Source organism: Anopheles coustani, chromosome 3 (assembly GCF_943734705.1).
Source record: "Anopheles coustani chromosome 3, idAnoCousDA_361_x.2, whole genome shotgun sequence".
NCBI lineage: Eukaryota > Metazoa > Arthropoda > Insecta > Diptera > Culicidae > Anopheles > Anopheles coustani.
The window spans coordinates 9,239,179-9,259,145 of NC_071288.1; the positions used below are offsets into that span (position 1 = coordinate 9,239,179).

The 19,967-nt window shown below is 45.4% G+C and overlaps 1 protein-coding gene across 1 annotated transcript in view; it reads left to right on the plus strand.

The window, feature by feature from the left end:
- LOC131260641 (basement membrane-specific heparan sulfate proteoglycan core protein) overlaps positions 1 to 18,201 on the plus strand; it is a 102,744-nt gene extending 84,543 nt beyond the window's left edge. The window contains exons 33-54 of the mRNA XM_058262413.1: positions 60 to 177; positions 249 to 1,316; positions 1,381 to 1,644; positions 1,710 to 1,879; positions 2,360 to 2,523; positions 3,087 to 3,220; positions 3,294 to 3,468; positions 3,538 to 4,141; positions 4,213 to 4,472; positions 4,687 to 4,867; positions 4,931 to 5,934; positions 6,037 to 6,152; positions 6,235 to 6,400; positions 9,896 to 10,285; positions 12,367 to 12,521; positions 12,611 to 12,889; positions 12,968 to 13,890; positions 13,959 to 14,119; positions 14,191 to 14,441; positions 14,525 to 15,218; positions 15,287 to 15,437; positions 16,820 to 18,201. Of these exons, the coding sequence (XP_058118396.1) occupies positions 60 to 177; positions 249 to 1,316; positions 1,381 to 1,644; positions 1,710 to 1,879; positions 2,360 to 2,523; positions 3,087 to 3,220; positions 3,294 to 3,468; positions 3,538 to 4,141; positions 4,213 to 4,472; positions 4,687 to 4,867; positions 4,931 to 5,934; positions 6,037 to 6,152; positions 6,235 to 6,400; positions 9,896 to 10,285; positions 12,367 to 12,521; positions 12,611 to 12,889; positions 12,968 to 13,890; positions 13,959 to 14,119; positions 14,191 to 14,441; positions 14,525 to 15,218; positions 15,287 to 15,437; positions 16,820 to 16,853 (7,462 nt within the window). The 3' untranslated portion in view covers positions 16,854 to 18,201. The remainder of the gene's footprint in view (positions 1 to 59; positions 178 to 248; positions 1,317 to 1,380; positions 1,645 to 1,709; positions 1,880 to 2,359; positions 2,524 to 3,086; positions 3,221 to 3,293; positions 3,469 to 3,537; positions 4,142 to 4,212; positions 4,473 to 4,686; positions 4,868 to 4,930; positions 5,935 to 6,036; positions 6,153 to 6,234; positions 6,401 to 9,895; positions 10,286 to 12,366; positions 12,522 to 12,610; positions 12,890 to 12,967; positions 13,891 to 13,958; positions 14,120 to 14,190; positions 14,442 to 14,524; positions 15,219 to 15,286; positions 15,438 to 16,819) is intronic.
- Positions 18,202 to 19,967: the final 1,766 nt, after the last annotated feature.

The following is a 19,967-nucleotide window of genomic DNA, read 5'->3' on the forward strand; positions in this document are numbered from 1 at the left end:
TCCCCATTCTTCTCCAAATTACCTTTTACACCTATTTCATTCTTGGTCTTTTGTTTTAGATTCCTTGGAAACAAACTGACATCGTACGGTGGTCTGCTGAATTACACCTTGCGCTATACACCTCATTCTTCAGGTGGTGTATCACGCAACACATCACCGGACGTTGTACTGCACAGTGTAAGTAAACCAAACACCCTTCACTCCAGCATGTCACTTTAACTTATTCTACTCATTATTGACACCAAAAGGGCAACAAAATTAAGCTGCACCACTACCGAACAAGTGCCATCTCACCGATCGGCTCGAGTACAAATGCCGTGCCGATACTGGAAGACTATTGGCAGAACTACGAGGATGGTAATGCGGCTAGCCGAGAGTACCTCCTGATGGCACTAGCAAACGTTAGTGATATCTTCATCAAGGCGACGTACAACACGGTCTCGAACGAGGCAGCTCTATCATACGTTAGTCTCGACATTGCTCGAGGAGATCGTCCTAGAGCCACCGGTGCTCGTGCTTGGCCCGTCGAACACTGCCAATGTCCGCAAGGACATATCGGACTGTCATGTGAAGATTGCGCGCCTGGCTACTTCAAGGGTGAATCGGGACTCTACCTTGGTCTGTGCGAGCCGTGCCAGTGTAATGGCCACTCGGAGGAGTGCGACCCACTCACGGGCGCCTGTTTGAACTGCCGCGATAATACGTACGGTACAAGCTGCGAGCTGTGCCGTCCGCCGTACGTCGGTAACGCGACTGGCGGAACCCCGTACGATTGCACGCCCGGTAGACCGGAACCTTCTTACGACTGTGGGGAGTGTGATGTGCGCGGTTTCACCGGTCGTTGCCAGCGTGGATGCGAATGCAAACAGCTGGTTGAGGGTTCCCGTTGCGATCAGTGCCGTGAGGGTTCGTTCGGATTGAGCCAGCGGCACGACACGGGCTGTTTGGCATGCTTCTGCTCCGGCGTGACGAAATCATGCGGCAGCTCAAACCTCTACCGCGAAGAGTTGCCGTTGTTGGTCGATCCGTTCGACAATACGATCACCTTGGCCGACCGCAATGGATCGGTGCGGGTAAGCGGTAATGTGTTCGACATTCAACCGAGCATCAACGAGATCAGCTATCGGTTCAACAATGGCGAAACGTACTACTGGAGCCTTCCCTCGATGGTGCTCGGTAACCAGATCTTGTCTTACGGCGCTAACCTGACCGTCACGCAGCACGTCGACGGTGGTCGCCCGGTGCAGGATCAGGACATCATTCTCAGTGGTAATGGCATGAAGCTGGCGTGGAGTAGGGACCGCTACGAAGATGGAGTAAGTAATGGCAACAAGTGATTCCATCGCGCTATACTTTCATGCTGCCTTTTACTCTTCACAGACCTTCAGTGTACCGCTGTTCGAGCGCGAGTGGACTGTGGTCAACTATCGGTCATCTTATCCAGCCTCACGTAACGATATGCTTACCGTGCTGTCCAACCTTGATCACATCCTGATCCGTGCAACAACGAAAGATTCGACGCGGCTTTCGCGACTTAGCGATATCATTCTAGGAACCGCTGTGCCCACGCGCACGTACTACGGCATCGCCGAAGAGGTTGAAATGTGCCGCTGCCCACCGGGATACCGAGGCAGCAGCTGCGAGGTAGAAACGCAAATGAACCAATGTGAATCAGTGGATTCTACTAAATTTGATCTTCACCTTCACAGCAATGCGAGGATCGCTACTACCGTGACATCTACGACCGTAGGGCGGGTATGCAGGGTGTCTGCAAACCGTGCCCTTGCAATAATGCTGACTCTTGCTACATGACCGGCCAAGGCAATGTTGTGTGCGACTGCCGGGAGGGATTCAGTGGCGATAATTGCGACAACCGTAAGTACCTTTCAAACACGCTCATTCGGTGATCCGGTGTAATAAACGATTGCTCGTTTCGTTTATTTTTTAATCTGCCTCAAAAAACGGCTCTCCTGGCCGTTCTGGATATAATTAACGATTTACGTTTTCACCCAAATAATGCACCCTAATACTGGCACTTACCTCACGATTGCTGCAGGCTCCGCCATCGACATGCAGGAGCATAAAACAATCATTTTAAGTTTACTTATTTCACTTTGGACGTACACTAACAGAGTTTTCGATCATTGAGGCATAAATGTTAACGTACTAAACGGGTTATGCAATACGCTGGTAAGGGACAAGTGCATGACGGTTTTTCACCTAACTCATTTCATCATTTCTCTCCATTTTCTACACGGTGTAACACAATTTCACACATTCACACATGTTCATCTGTAACACACGCCACACGAATTTGGTCAATGCATGCGTGGGGCGTCTGAAAAGGACTGCGCAAAAGACCTCGCCCTCCAGCATACGTTCGGAAGCCTACCAGAATTAACTGCACAAGTGACACGTTTGTTCACACGAACCGGAACCATGGATACGACCAGTTTCACAAGTGTGATGACACGGGCGTCGAAATTGGTCTGATTTCCAAAAACAAGCGATCGTACGACGAAGGTGGTTGTTACTGGTTTTGTTCTCTTCTCAGCGCTTTTTTAGGCTACGCCTTCCTTCCGTGTTGCCCCGCTGTGTACTAACTCAGTGAACTAATTCGCCTATCACATCAGTTAAGCTCTACTCGAGCAATCTCTGTAGTTCACCTGCTGAACCCATTTAGAACGATAAGGGTATAATCTACAGTCCTAACCTATTCTAACAGCTACTAGTTAATTCAAAACGTCAATACAGCTCATGCGTTGGTAGTGTGTATGGTTCGCAGTGAGACTTGTAGGAAAGCTGCTAAGTAGCACACAACTATACGATTTTTTGCCCCATTTTAACCATCAAACGCATTTTGAATATCTGTTCGTAACTAACACCTTCATCCAATGGTTGGATGGTCCTTTACCGCTGCAAAAAGACACCACAAAGTTAGTACAACATAGTCGTTAATAAGAATTCAACCAGTTCTAACACTTTAAACCAATTTAGGAACAACCTGTACTTAATGTTTGTGACTTGAAAGTGGAACATTACATGATCACTAATTTATTTTATTCAATTTACTTTTTACGCAAAAGAATTTGAACCTTCACCACCGGTGACACCAGGAAACCCCGTGATTGAGGTAGTCATCGACGCACCCTCCATCAAAATTGTCGAAATTGGCCAAGAGTTCCGGGCTCCGTGCCGTGCCCACCATCTTGTGACGCAGGTAGGTTTCTCGCGGAGACAACACGCCAAGAATGTTTAGGACTTCAACTGATGTGTGAAATTCCCCCTTTCAGAGCCCTATCGAGGTACAGTGGACAAGAAAGGTTGGACGTATGCCGGATCGTGCGTACACCGACCGAGGTACATTGGTGATCACGAACATCCAGATCACCGACAGTGGTTCGTACGTGTGCAGAGCCGGCAGCGGCCCCGAAGTGGTGTACAAGGAAGTCGTCATCAACGTAAGCGGTAAGAAAAAAACCAACGAAGGTTTTCGATAGTACCTCTAGTTCATCTTGCATGTTTTCATATACACAGAGCAAGAACCAGTTCGTCCGACTGTGGATATCTCGGAAAAGTTCATCGACAGAGACGAGTATCAAATGGCGGAGGTGCGTTGCGTGGCCACCGGCTATCCCACACCGAGTATTCGCTGGGAGCGCATCGATCAACTGCTGCCGTACAATATTGTCAACGAGTACGGCATGCTACGATTTAACTCACTTCGTCAGAACGATGCCGGCACGTACCGGTGCGTAGCTCGTAACGATGTCGGGGAGGTGGATGCACTACTGACCGTTTACGTACGCCCAGCTGACGGGGGTCTCCCGCCCGATGGTGGCTCGCAGGAGGTGGAACGCGTCGAGATCATGCCGAACAGTTTCGACGGACAACCGGGTCAACAAATTCGGCTGGTATGTCACTGCTCACCGGCCGCACGTGTCACCTGGAGCAAGCTGGGTGAGTCTCGTCTGCCGGACAATGCGAACGTGCGCAACGAGATACTCATCATTGAGCATGCGGCGCAAGAGAACACCGGCCGGTACACTTGTACCGCAAGCTTCCCGAACGGACGCATTAGGACGTCCACCGTCGATGTGGTTATTGCCCCCGACACCGACATGCCGCCGCCATCAAACAGGTATGCGGTGTGTGAAATCTTGTCGATAAACAACCATCTCAAGCACTCGCTCTATTTCTATCGCTACAAAGGATTGCACCGCGTGTAGTACCCCTGCAAAACAACTACGTCGTGCAGCAGGGTATGGACTTTACACTACCGTGTGATGCCACCGGTCTACCGTCTCCGAGCATCCAGTGGACGACGACTGGAAGCCAGGCGGGTAATGTGCAGTTGAGCGGTAGCGTGCTCCGTATCTTCAATGCACAACCATCCAACGGTGGCGTGTATGTGTGCGTGGCCACGAACGAGGAGGGAATTGATCGAGCATACACTGTCGTGGAGATTGATCGTAAGTACCCCTGTGTTTGTTGCAGACTAACTATTAAAATTATACTATCGTCAGTGTAAAGCAAGTTTTTATATCTTTGATTAATTGTCTACATTTTTTATACAAGCTCTCGAAGCGATAACTGGTAATATTCCGTAAAAATCTGGCACAGCCTAACCTTAAAAACCAATATTTTGAGATGTTTAACAAACACCTTAACATCTGTTTTTCACAGGACGTGAGAAACCTGTCCTTCAGATTCATCCCAATGAACCTCAAACGATCAAGGTAGGGGAGTCAGTCCGTTTGACGTGCCGTGCGTCGTCCGGTGTGCCATATCCGAAGATCACTTGGTCTCGCAAGGATCGGCTACCCATATCATCACGATTTGTCAACGATGCTGAAGGAGTTATCACGTTAGTAAACATGTCGAGTATCGTTAGAATGGACTTTAAAGACTTCCATTACACCTTCCACAGACTGCACGGGGCTACGCTTGAAGACGCCGGTGAATATGAGTGCCGGGGAGAAAATGTGGCGGGTGCGTCCACCATTGCCACTTCCATCGAAGTCCTGCTACCACCGATCATCACACTCCAGCCGAATGAATACCACAAGATCACTGAGAACGACGATTTCGTTATAACCTGCTCGGCCACGGGTAAACCGGCGCCAACAGTGACCCTGCTGCCGCCACAAGGTGCTGCCCGCTCCATTTACCGACAACAGACTAGTGGCCTTAGGGAGGTGACACTTCAGCTGAGCAAAGCTGAATTGGATGATGCCGGCACGTACGAGTGCAAGGCGAAGAACAGTGCAGGCGAGGATGCACAGTATCTGACGCTGCAGGTTGACCAAAAGCGGGGCGATGTACAAGGAAATGCGGATGATGGCTATGATAACGAAACACCGCCTCGTCCAACGACACCCCGACCCAGACCTCCGTTTCCACCGTCCCAGGGACAACCGGCGACTCACACCTACAAGGCAATCCTCGGCGAACAATCGAAGCTGATGTGCAACGAGCAGTATCTGAGCGCCCCGACCTACTGGCAGCGGCGTGGAGGACGTCCACTTCCTATGGGTTCAATCGTTCAGGGTGGTAACCTGACCATTGAGAACACCGGATACGACGCGGAAGGTGAATATGACTGCGTCACGTACTCCGGTAATTCCCAACCGTTCACGATCGTTCGCATCATGGTGGAGGTTGTTGCTCCACCGAAGATCAGCTTCAGTCCGACGATGCCAATGACGGTCCGTCCAGGTGATCAGGTGACCATCTTCTGTAACATCACCGGTGACCAACCGATCGACTTCAAGTGGCACGCTGAGGAAGGCTACAGTTTACCGCACACGGTGCGCGTTCACGGTAACTACCTGCAATTCCAGAGTATCGCACCGGAGGACGCCGGGCGGTACTACTGTTCCGCATGGAACCACCATGGTAACACGACCAAAGTCGCCGAAGTTCTTGTCAATGGTAAGCAACAGTACAACACCTAGATTCTGGGATCAAAAACCTCCAAAAAGGACTCTTATATTATTTTGTCATTATAAATCGTAATATCTCACCATTCTGCAGAACAAGATCTGATTCCTGGATCGCCTGATAGAAAGCGGTATCACACTATCGATCAGGGATCGAACGTCTCGCTCGAATGTAAGCTTCCTCGAGGATCCCCGTACGTCAACGTGCACGTAAGTTCCATAGCAACCACATATCCTAAATAGCTTATTATCACTAGCATGCCGAAATCTAACTCCAAATATTCGTTGGCAGTACAATTGGAGCCGGTTAGGACTTCCGCTTCCGAACAGGGCGATAGTGGACGGCAAGTACCTAGTGCTGAAAAACGTCCAACCTTACGACGAGGGCACCTACGAGTGTCAGATGCGGTACCCGGATGGCAGGGTGGTTTACGACTCTGTACAAGTTCACATCAAGGGTAGGTATTTCCAGTGAGCACAACACTTTATAGCCAATTTTAAATCCACCCTACCAACAACCAACAATAAAAACTGCCAACCAATCAAAACCTGATATGCTAGGGACCAGGTGGTGGGGGCTTTAATCTGAGCAGGAAGAAAATCGTTAAACCAACATTTTACCTTCAGATGGGGTGATCGTAAACGGCTCTCAGAGGTAGACGTACTATAGTACTAGTGTTCAATTTATTCACAACTTGTACGCGACTTGTGGTGCGGCCGGTAAAACACTAAGCAACGTAGCGAAAGAATGACTTGTTGGTACAAGACTAAGCAGTGACGGGACCGTAAACCATTTGTCGCCCTATGTTTTCTAGCATTCTATAATTTTTCGGCTATATGAACGATTGATACATTTCCGTTTGTTTATACCTGTCCTTATACATATTATTTACACCCTTTTCTTAGCAATAATGGCAATCGGAAATCAATAGCACAGTAGTGGTAGTAGACTGTAGTACTAGCAGTAGTTGTTATATTATTATTTACTCCTGCTTCTCCCGAGGCACTAATAGGTGTGAAAAAGATTTGCTGATCACTGCTGCTCTCGTTAGTTTTGCTAAATATTTCTCTTGTTGATGGTTTGGATTCTTTATAAGTTTCCAGTAATAACATACGAAATGGAATAGGCATTCAAACTTTGATTGAAATTCCGATCCCGAACTAACAAAAAAGTACTTCTAGGAAACGTCATACACCAGTCACAGAAGTATTTGTGATTGCAATCGATCGAAACTTTTTCCCCATTTTCTTTTCTGACCGGTGTTTGTAAATATAATGTTTTCCTCGTTTGCCACTGGTACGATTCACTGCCAACAACTGCTGACTAGTGGGTGCCAAGTGCTGCTTGCTACTTCATAGGACAATAAATTACCAGCAATACGTATACAAAATGCTCACCGAGGAGTGCCCCTTTTCGACTAGGTTACAAGTTAGCGAATAAGGTAACGCTTCGAGGAACACGAAAAAGTTGGTAAATGGTTTGAGAGTTTGCAAGCAAATTACCGTTTTGCATGAGACTACCACCTGGATTGTTTAAAACAATACAACTCTACATCGTTTCGTTTTTTGAGGGGCATTTGTTACAGCCCTGCCATAATTCGGTTCATACAATTCAATACAAGGATACATAATTGCAGTAGAAACACATGTAAAAAAGAGAGAAAAAAAACTAAAGCTTGAAGCAACTAGTGCAGAGCAAACAAAAAGCAGTAAAAACATATATTCTAAACTGTACACACTACATAATGAATGCTTGTGCATTAGTACGTTCGTTTTAAACGCTTGGGAAGTTATTTAACAGTAGTAACATGTTTTGCAAAGCATGGTCACCCCACCAGTCCCACGCACAAGCAAATTTACAATACGGAATCGTTAGTCAGAGGTACTTTTAGTACCAAACAAAAAACAAATACCAGGCAGAATTTGTTCGAAACTGCAGAAATTACTTATTTATGGGCACCGGCAAGTTAAATATGTTTTTACAAAAACAAACCTGAAGAAATTGGAAGTGTGTGGGTCCTGTGTGACTGTTATGTACTATCATCATGCCTAAATAATATAGTTACCTTACTCGTTACTAGTTGTACCGTACTTAACTTATCCCTTTATCCTCATATGCACACACTCTAAATGCATACATATTCAATTGACAACCATTATTACATGCGCCACCACATTGTTATGAAACTACTGTAGTACTAACCCACCAATCGAACCGTGCCCTGCGCCACCAAACCAACCAAACACCCCATTCACCCCCCGTTTGCAAGCGCGTGTGCCAAGAACGAGTATTAATGTTGAAACCTGTTGCACAGTTCACCCTAAAACCTAGGCTTAAGCACAAATAGTGGGTATGTAAAGGAGAAAAAGAATGGGACAATAAAACCACTGACCAGTTTACTAATGAAACAAAACATTGATGAAATCAAAATCATGCCTCCACCCGGTTTGTCGATGCTTTCCACACCCCGTTATACTCCCCATAACCTCTCGTTGAATGAAGAAGGACGAAGGAAGAAGCCCTGGAACCAGTGTGATGGTCTCGTCGACTCTCCCGTCCACTCGGATGTTCATATTTTACTAGATTTCATCTTCTACCTCCGTGTGAGCCGCCTTTGTCATTCAGTTGTCGTGTGTCGAAGAAATCTAGGACTTTATCGTTCACCTTGCATGTCCTTTTTTTGTTACTAGTAATATCATAGGAAGAATTCGTAGAGAAACAACCCTTTTACATTCCACAAGTCACGTCATCCCTATAGAATAATAGTACAACTGCATCATCATAACACTTCACACATAAACCTCAATTCAATTGCAAATCTCCTGAGCAGGATTCATTTTGACATCTTGTTCATCCAAGTATTAAAACTGATTTTTCTAGTCTTGTTGACGGTACCCAAGATTTACTCCTTCTATAACATAACTTAGCAATATTCAGCAATTTATTCTGTGTCTCAAACCATTGGCTCCAGGCATAATCCTTCACCTTCAGGATCTTTTCACTCGCACATATGATCTACTTCTTCCTTTATTCCACACTGTACCACCAGACCAGCGCCTTTCATTGATCGAAACTTGGCAGTTGAAAAACTTGAACTTTCGTTGTTGTATAGTTCGTTACAACCAGAGCTTTGTCGTACCGTGCACATCGTCATCACATCATCATCACAATTGTGGTTAATCGGTCATCATGTTGACTGCCGCTTACAAATTTGTACTGTCTTAGCTAGCTTCACTGTTTAGTTGTGCGTGAACGCTTAATCGCGTGTGTACTCGTTCTCTGGATTGCGGTTATTGTTTCTGTTTTGTAAACCTCACACGCCCAATCACACAACAAAGTGGCGCAGCAGACAGATTGCTGTTTGCTTCACTTTCACCCACTCCATGCAGCCACCGGCACATATACATATCATCGCCAACAGGACGAACCAATGCTCTGTCCTGCATGTTCCGTACGTAGAGTTTAATGTGCAACTCCTTATGGCACTGCTAGCATTCTTCATTTGCACACCTTCCATCACCATCCTGCGAATTTCGGTAACATATTCGCACAATCACTCTAGAGATCATTGCGCACAGTTATGGCTTCCGCTGGCCGCTGCTGCTGCTGATGCCGCCGCTTGCACTGAGTTCTTATGGTATGCCTTCTAGCGCAATAGATAGCCCGCAATACAACAATCGAAACACACTTTCATTTTCAACGTCACGAATACTGCCTGCGAAAGCGAGCTTTCTGGTTCAATCTCGCGAACGTACATTGGCACTCTGTTTTTGGCGGTATATCTTCAAAAACCACTGCAAAATCTGGAGGCAGTATTGGTGACCACACAGATCTGTGCACAGACCAAATGAACCCACATGCCAGAATCAAGGTAAAAACGACTCAATAGTGCAATAACCCCTCTTTGCTCCAATCCCGGTCGGCTCGTTCGGTCCTGTGTGCGCGCGTACAGGGATGCCGGGGCCCTCCCATTGGCCGGCCACCGAATGCACGATCACGGAATACGCGTGTCCGATTACGGTGCTGGTCGTGTCCCAGTGTGTTCCGCCCATAATGCTGTGCAATGGCAGACGCATCTACTGCTGGGATCTGACCGAGTGCCCGATGATGGCGTCCGGCACGGTGCACAGCCCAGCACCGCGGCCGGCTTCTTCGGTTCGAGGTCGTGGATCGAGGGGACGTGGACGCGCGCGCAGCACCACCACCACCACCACCACCACCGCACGTCGCGACTGGCGTTATCCGGATAAAAATGAGCCATATGGTGATGATGGTGATGAAGATGATTATGTTCCGCCCGGCGATGTCGACCGGCGGAAGCGTAAACCAACGCCTGACTTCGGTTTGTTATGAACAAAACTTTACCTTCCTGTTTTATTTGTGCTACCGCCCCACCTCACACTCCCCCCTAGTGAACCCTTCGCTACTATAGTCCACCCATCTGTCTGTGTAGCCTCGTACACGTTGTCCCTATTGTTACCATGGTAGTGTTGTTATCATCATTGTGGCTTTTCTCCGAGCCCAAACGGACGCAGGCTGGAATCCACATGGTGGACGGACACAACTGCGTGCCACCGTTTGTGTAATTCACTGCGGTGTCGCTGCTAGCGTCTGCCCGTGGGACGTGGTTGTTCCACGCGGGGTGCAATGAAATTCCAAATTCCAAAACCAACTGAGGCAGAAAGTCCCAGGTAACAACCTTGTTTCGATGTAAATTGGCGAGCTGAATTCGAAGCAACCGTCCCGTACCTCGCAGTGCTGTGGAGTATTGTGGAACCCTGACATCGTTTAGTTTGTGTGCTGTTGTCTGTTTTTCGTGTAGGTTAGAGAGTCCCCTAAATGTGCATCATTTTTTTCCTAGTCCTCGTGTCTAATGTGATTGGTGGCTAAAAGCACGTTCTATACAATAGGATGTAGCCTAAAAGCGTCTGCTGTGTGTTTTTTGTCTACTGATAGTTGCTACATAAATCTAATACGTGTCCGATGACGCACTGTAAACTAACTAAGGAAATCGTACGAGGAAGACGATCAAAGATGGAGCCTCCATGAGTATCCGAAAATTGATAACTTCTACCCACGTCTACAAAAGTGATGTTGTTTCAAAACTTCTTTTAAAAAAAGACATTCGTGACACACAACTTAACATCATTTCAAAGGTAGCTTGTGTACATCATCACTCAAAAGGATGTCTATTACTATTATTGTCAAAAAACAACTTAAACACAAAAGACATCAACTACAAAGCAAGCGACGAACCCTGTATTCAAAATTCATATCTTATTTCCAAAAACTATCAGAAAATCTTCAAATTTACAAACGTCTAGATTGCACGAAAATAATAATTTACAGCACACTCCTCCCTCACTTTTCTGTTTTCAAATCTATCCGCACCCAGCGATCGTATACAACGGTATGTAAACAGTTTCAATTTGTGTTGATGCGTGTGCTTTTTTCCGTTTTTCTATGTGAGCGACAAGGCTTCTCTTTTGTTGTGTGTTTTGCTTATCGTCCTGTCTTCTTGGTTGAGCGTATATTAGCAGATTGTTTTCTTTTACTTTCATCTTCAATAAGCTTGCATTTGATGTGTGTCGCTTTTTTGTTATTCTTATTTAATTATATTTTATTGGTTATATCTCTTTGTTTTGTTGAATTGAATAACTTTATTCTTTCGCTTTTTGTCATTTCGTTTCGATTTCGACTTTTCCTTTTCCTTTGTTTTAAATCATGGAATGTATTTAGTCATTCCTGTTATCCTATCTTCGATAAAACTCTTCGGTCTCTGTCACGCAGTCATTCTGTTGTTTCGTGCGCGCTTCAACCACCAGGACATGGTGTCATCATTCGACCAGCCCGTTATGCTACTAACGTTCATAAGATGACTAACAACCTATCAAGCCGGCTAATAATAAGGTTATGGTGCTAACACATGGTCATGCCTAACTGTTTAGATAACAAGAACAACTAGGGGTAAAGGGATTATTGTGTATGTGTGTTTCGTTCAATGCGCCCTCGGGAAGGGTCAAATGCAAAACCATAAAAGTAGGAACAATTAAACTTTCGCTTCCGTCTACGTAACCCCGTGTTCCAAGTAGCAAATAATCAGTGGTAGAACAGTTGAACAGCGTATCCGAGCGAGGCAAAAGATAAAACGCCGCATACGGATAATAAACTAAGCCAAGTAGAAGTGAATGTATTAGACACAGCCTGTAACGACTCTTTTTAACCTACAGACCTTATAGAGGTGGGCTGCCGTGGGCAAGGTGTCATAGCCTGTCCATCTGCTATTCCCACTTCCGTGTGGTCGAAAACAGCGAATACCACTAATTCATTTCTTTTCTCCTATTTTGTGTTCCCATCCTGCGATGTGCTCGCCTTTGCCTTCCTTTCTGTGTCTTTCTTTTTCTCCGCCGTTTCGACGAGTAGCTCCGGAATCTCTGCCCATCCTGCAGCTGGTCCCGTCGCGCTCATTCGTGAAACCGGGTGAATCGCTCGTGGTTGACTGTAGCTCATCGGCCGGAACGAGCGTACCGATCCGCTGGGAGAAGGCTGACGGAAAGTCCTTGCCGAACAACATTCGTGTAAGTTTCTAACTTTTGTGTTGGACGAAGAGGAAGTTTAACCACATCGTATTTAATCTATGACATTCTGATTCCCTCTAACTTTGTAGCAAGAAGGCAATCGATTGTACATTCAGAATGCTCGTGAGGATGACACTGGCAAGTACACATGCATCTGCTACACCGAGGATGGACTGCGGTACATTTCCGACTTCCACCTCGAGGTAGAGGAGAACACCATCCCGGATGTCCCACAAAGCACCTCACGTGTCGAACATGCCGATCGGGGACAAACGGTACGCTTGAAGTGCAACACCGATCAACAGCCAACGTCATTCCACTGGACACGCCCTGACGGAAGCCTTCCCAGCGACGTTGACACCAGAAGTGTAAGTTGAAAGGTCATGAATATACGGTAACATTGTTGAGAGAAACCTAGTTCTCAATGGATCTTTCCTTATTTTCAGTCCATCCTAACGCTCACGAACGTCCAAGCTTCGGATGCCGGAACGTACATCTGCTCGGCTAAACACGGAGGCCAAACGGTGAACGCGCTAACCACGCTCGTGGTGAACAACGTCATTCCATTCTTCCCGCAGTCACCGAAGAGCTACATCGAGTACAAGTCGTTTGATAACGTGTACTCCAAGTTCTACTTCGAGGTTTCGTTCAAGCCGGACAAACTGAACGGTCTTATCCTGTACACCTCCCAGCGTCGCCCAAGCCAGGACTATATCGCGCTCTCTCTGCGTAACGGATACCCTCAGTTCCGGTTCAGCTTCGATGGCCAGCAGGTGATGTTGCAGCCGGAGAAACCGGTACGCCTCGGCGAGTGGCACACGGTCAAGGTGAACCGAGTGCGCAACAACGGCTTCCTGATCGTCGACGATCAGACACCGGTCAATTTCCCCGAGAAACTCAAGTTCTACGGACTTAGCCTGGACGATCACCTGTTCCTTGGAGGAGTACCGAGCTTCGACTACGTGCCGTCGTCAGCTGTGGAGTCACGCGAAGGCTTCGTCGGTTGCATCAGCCGGTTGAAGTTGCATGACCGTGAGGTGAACCTTTATGGGGATGCCTTATCGACGGTCGGCATCACGGTCTGTGAACCGTGCGCCGAAGATCCTTGCAACAACGCCGGTACCTGCATGGAGGCACAGTCCGCACAAGGTTACAAGTGTATGTGCCGCGAGGGCTTCACGGGTCAAAACTGCCAGAATGCGGGAGTCGGTTGCACGGCGACGACATGCGGAGTTGGTCGATGTGAAGACACGGACCGAGGACCAGAGTGTTACTGCCCGGTACACAAGTCCGGCCCGAACTGTCAGTACACCGAACACTATACGGACGCAACGCTGGCCTTCAAGGATGGCAGCTATGCGGCCTACGAGTAAGTAACACCGTCATGTGCATGAGGGCCTGTGAGTAACATTTTGTTTGTATGTTTCCTCTCAACAGTAAGTTCCAATCGAGACGTAGCATCCGCTTCCGCTTCAAGGCGGACTCGTTGGAGAACGGCGTAATGTTCTATGCAGCAGAACACGAGCAGGCGTACGGCGACTTTATGGCAGTAGTCCTAAACAATGGCGTCGTTGAACTGCGTTACAGTGTAGCCGGAAGTGAGATACAAAGACTACAAGTTGTTTGGTGACACAAACATTTCTTATCAGTGAATGTTTTTCCATTTCAGAAATGAAACCGCTAGTCTTGCGTTCGAGTGTTCCGGTCGAGGTTGGCAAATGGCATGTAGTGTCTGCTGGGCGTTCGAAGGCCGGTATCGGGTACCTTCAAGTGGACGATGAAAACGTCATCAACGAAATGGCCGACCGAAACAAACCGATCCAACTGAATACGAATATTTACGCCGGTGGTTACGACAAGCGGCTATTGCTTAGTCAAGAGATTGGAGTTCGCCGTGGATTCGAGGGCTGCATAGGAGAGGTACGATTAGCGACACCATAACGTTATCCCTTCCACTCCACAGTCGACTAATTATGGACGTCTTGTTTCTTGCTCTCTTCTAGCTTGAGACATCCGGTAACAAGGTGAACATGATCGAGGACATTCGCGAATCGGCCAACGTGTACGACTGCGGCCACGAGAAAGCGGTTACGCCGGGTATCGATACAAGGCCGAACGCGTGTCCACCAGGACGCGATGGTCCCGGATGCTCAACCGTAACCGACATCTGCCTCGATCAGCGGCCGTGCGAGAACGGGGCTCTCTGTCAGACGCACTCAGATGGTCAGAACTATACCTGCACATGCCCTCAAGGCTACCTCGGCCTGCGATGCGAGAACGTCTACAAGTCGCTTGTGGCGTCCCGTTTCCGAGGCAACGGCTTCATTGAGGTCGACCCGAGCGTGATCACAAAGAACGAATACCAGCGAACTACCGAGATCGCCATCATGTTCAGTACTTCTGAACAGAATGGACTGATCCTTTGGTATGGCCAGCGAAACGGTGAGAAGTTCTCCGACAACGACTTCATCGCGCTGGCGGTTCAGGGCGGATTCGTCGAGCTGACGATCCGCATGAACGGCGAAGAGTCGTACGTCCGCAACAACGACGTCTATGTGGCCGATGGCGAACGACACGTGGCGCTGATTCGTCGCGAACGCAACCAATTCCACCTGCAGGTCGATTCGCTTACGGTGCACGGTGAAACACGTCCGACCCAACAGGAAACCATGTACATCCCTGGCAGCATTTACATTGGTATGTGTGGGAATTCTATGCCACAAGAGACGTGTACATCAGATTGACTCCTCTTTCTGCTTTTTCAGGAGGAGTACCCGACATTGAAGGATTCACCGGTAATCGCTACAATGATAGCTTCAACGGATGCGTCTTCAGTGTGGAAAACTCGGAACAGAACAAGGCGATCGAGCTCCGTGAACACGCCATCCGCACGGTGAACGTCGACGAATGTGACGAGTAAGAACCGATTTTTTTTCTCTTTGATGATTAGTTTCTGATGCCTTAATGGTTGGGATGTTGTACACTATCAAATATCGTTTTCATAACTCAAGCTAGACTTAATTTGAAACCTACCACTCTAGCTTAGATTGCATTAAGAGGAATTATTTAGCATGATTTCTAAAAATATAAACTAAATATCTCGCTCTTTAAATTAAAAAAAACTTACTTAACCAATCATTTAGAGTCTGAACGATTTCCTCCTTTGATGTAGAGAAAAAATTGAGATACTAATTTACCTATAGCGATATTTGTAGATAGAGCACATCCCAACGGCTTCCTATCGTTAGTCATGTACCTCCTTAACACTACTAACAAACGTCCCAATTTATGCGCATGCTATCGCTCCGGAAACGTATGGTAAATATACTTGCACCCACTCTAGCCCTTCCTGGATTCCATCCTCACTACTCTATACGGACTTTGACGAACTCGACGACGCTCTCGGGCCGTACGAGTTCGACAAAGTCGAAGAACCACCGCCGGTGCACATAATCTATCCACGGCCGTACAATGGTGCCGGCTGGACCAAACACTGTGCACCGAGTATCCTGGTTATGACACTAATCGTATCTTTCTGCACTGTTATTTCAATGCGGTGGCTTTCCTTATGAAACGTCAGCTAAAAGAAAGCTCTTACGTTCGTCGAAAACTTGCTCCCCTCGCCTGCATTGGAAATGGAGCAGCTCATATACCGACCGTTGTACATAGCCTTCTGTTTCCAGAATGGGACTCATTGTTATAATTTCTCCACTACACAGAAAACGTAGAAGTAATGGCAGAAACTATGAGAATCAGAAACGCACCGTTTTAAATAATTTTTGGCATGTGATGCATTTTAAAGACATGTTGCATATTGCAATAGAAAATTCCAACGTTTGTTTACTTCAAACTCAATACAAAGTTGGGCTTGCACATTATACAATGTTTCCCGTTGAAAAAGCCTTTTAATAGCTCCAAATTTAGCTAATTGTTTGGAATGATTCGTTTGAATTTAATTGTTGCTCATTTCTAGTACTTTAAGCGCAAGAGTTGTAAAATGTATTTGTATCACTTGGAACTTAAAGCAGCTCGTTATCCAGCCACTCCTCGCTAACACAGCCTAACAAACAACGAATGTACATACTACCACGCCAACGAGGCAGCAACATATCGAGATGAAAATCGTTCCCATGTATAAATGTAGCGTAATCTAAAAAAGAGAAATTCATCAACGAAAACAAAACGCCATAAGACAAAGCACTGTCGCAACCCTACCAAAAAAAAGGGCAGACTAATGATGATGGACTGTTTTGGAGTCAGTTTCAAACGAACAACTAACTTACGTTTTACACTTACAGACCCGATCTAGGAACGGAACCACCCGTCGTCTAAAGCCGGCTGGATGAAAACGTGAAAGTACGAACCGTATGCTTCCACTCGCAAGGAACGGTTTGGCTTGCATAGGAGCGACAAATATATTAAGTGTAAAGTGTGTGCGTCCCAATGCAGAAAATATGCAATCGAAACCGAAACTAATAAGCAAGAAACACGTAAAACATAAACATTAAAAAGTGAACCGTATACTAAGGGAGGAAATGACGAAACTAGAAAACACGTACAGTGACGAACAACGAATGTGCCAAATAATTGTAGTATTTATGTAAAAAACGAACATCCACACAACCACAGATACAGCTCCCACTTTTATACGGCAAGACTTCAATCTGGCATAAACGGATTACGTTCTTTCGGATTACCAACGATACATTTTCGAATCCCGTTCAACGCACGATACCATTTTCCTTTGCCGTTTGACGAATCTATAGATTTCTTTTGACGCAACATTAACACTTATAACCAAAAGAGCAAATATTTTACCATACTTTACACTTGTTAAAGTTGCCAGTTTTTTTGTTTCAAATGAATTCCAATCTTCGCTCTACTAAATTGTGTTTTATTCGTAAATTTGTGACAATGAAAAGCGGTGACTTTTTAATTTTACACATCTTTCGATGAAAGCACCCAGCGTCATCTCGTTAATGAATGTGTTCATTTTTTAGAATCAAATTCTGTACTAAAGTCAACGACATTAAGAACAACATGTGCTCACGCGCAAGTCTTTTGGGAGTAAAAACCGAGAAAGCATGGTTTGGTGTAATCTCGAAAAGAAAATTCACACTATGTTAACTTAGTTCGTAAACGTGCCACTTTGATGGTGCGTTCAAGTGTTTCGTTTCTAACAAACTGCCCGCAATTATAGTCTTCAAACTTATGCTAAGTGCTACCTTACTTTAGGAGAGATGAAATCAAACAGTGAGGGAAGTGTAATCCACGTGTCACGTACATTGAGCGAATCGGTGCGCTACGTGAGCGACGAATAGTAAAATAGTGCACTGGTTGGTCACTCATTTAATTTCCTATCAATTACGACAATAAAACAAATAGTCAATGTAAGCTTTGGGGTAGTTGTTTCATTCTGAGGTTAAGTAATAAAATTGAGAAAATATCTGGCGAAATTTAACGAATGATGTAGCTTTTGTATCAAAGCAAACACGTCAACTGGAATTATCAACAATGAAACTAAAACACAAAATAACGCATAAGAAGCGAACAATTAGACTAGTTTTAGTAGCAGATTAGATTTGCCGAACTCGGCAAATACGTACCGATGTGTTAACATAGGCGAAATATGTTGTCCTGTTCAGCGCAGCAGGGTCTTATAAGAAAAAAAAAATCATCCGTTTGCCGTTTATTTCTCTTGCTCTTTAATTGCTCTAACGGTGTCGTAAATAATACCACAATAAAACAATAATAAAAATGAGAAAGTGTGTTTTTAATTATTCTTGTTAATTGACCTCAGTGATAAGACTATTGACGTTGGTGATTTGTTGGCCTGTTTATAGTCAGGGTCGAAAAGGAAAAACAGATTCATGCTTATCTGACGTTCCGAGAAGAACGACGACGATGCTTCAATGGAGTATACGATGAAAAAGCTCCCGCTAAATGCAGGCGAGTGCGAAAATCCAATCATTCGGATGGTGAAATCAGTTAGCTAGCACAAAGCTAGCGGAGCTGACATTTTTACATACCGCAACGGTAATAAAAACGGTTCGGTCTTGGATCTGTGGTTTTCGAATCAGCAGAAAAAAGTGCGTAATGCTGTGCGGTGTGCGATTAAAATTAGTTTGGTGGAAGTTTTCAGTTTGGGGATACGTTTACGACAAACACATAATATTCGTTTCATTGACTAGTGCTATCCAGTTGGTTGTAGTTTGTTCTATAGGTTTTTATCTGTTAGCTTTGGAGTCCAGACTTTATTAACGTTGTTTAGGAGAAAGTCGCGAATCGTTTCGGGTGGGAGGGGGATTAAAGTTTTATTGCAATGAAGCATGGAACCCTTATGATAAATTAAACATCAATCCATTACTTTCGGTTTCAACGGGCGGTAGGACAGTTTAATCAATCATCTTTGCACTAGAATTCAAACAGCGATCATTTTTACCACAACTCAATTTTCTATTTTAATATCTTGAAAGCGGTAGAATATTAAAGTAAACAAGGCTTTGCTTACAATCCAAAACTACATCTGGAGCAAATATTGTGGATTTTTCTGTTCGACCTGTTCCGAGAGCTAAGTTGACCACCTCGTGCAATGTACGGACATAGGCATACTTTTCACGGAGCAATCTTTTCATCGTCGCAAAACATCATGTAGAATTGTTTGCTATCAAGAGGCACAAAAAAAACCTACAGACTCTGGATCACTAAGCATTTAAGTGCATTCTAACTAATTTAAAATAACTCAAATTGATCACTGTAATCCACTTTCAGCTAAAACATGTTGGGAAAAGTCCTGCTAGCGGCGATAATGCTTCTTTTAGTAGCATTGAGCTACGCTCAACAAGGTAATGTAATTAATAATGACGAACATCTTGTTCTGATTTCCAATTTAAAGCAAGTACTGATTACAAATTGAATTAATTGAATAAATTTGACAAAACTCAAGCATAATCGTTAAAACACTCTAAATAAGTCACGTATCCGTTCTTGTCATCTGGACGATCGGGACAACGTTAACGTTGTATACTCATATACAGTTAGTAAGAAAAGTCCCAGTTTGGGATTCGAATCCCAAGTTGAGAGTCGATTCCCAATTTGAGATTCTACTTTCTGTGGCGACTAGTAACTCTTTTGCTCACTCTAGGGATTCGATTCCTTACTTGGGATTCGACTTTCTACTTGGGATACGAATCTCAACTTAGGATTCGAATCTTCATGACGACTAGCAACTCTTTTATTCACTCACTCATTCTTTTGGGGATACGCATCCCTTGAAAGATTCAAATAAAAAAGGAGTAACAAAAACTATCACTTAAGATTTAAATCCATCATTCAATAGTAAGATTCTACTCAATCCCTTTGCCAGGACTACAAAAGAGTGTGAAAAGCGACTGAACAAATAAACAAAATATGCTACAATCTGCTAAACAAATCGTAAGACTTCCT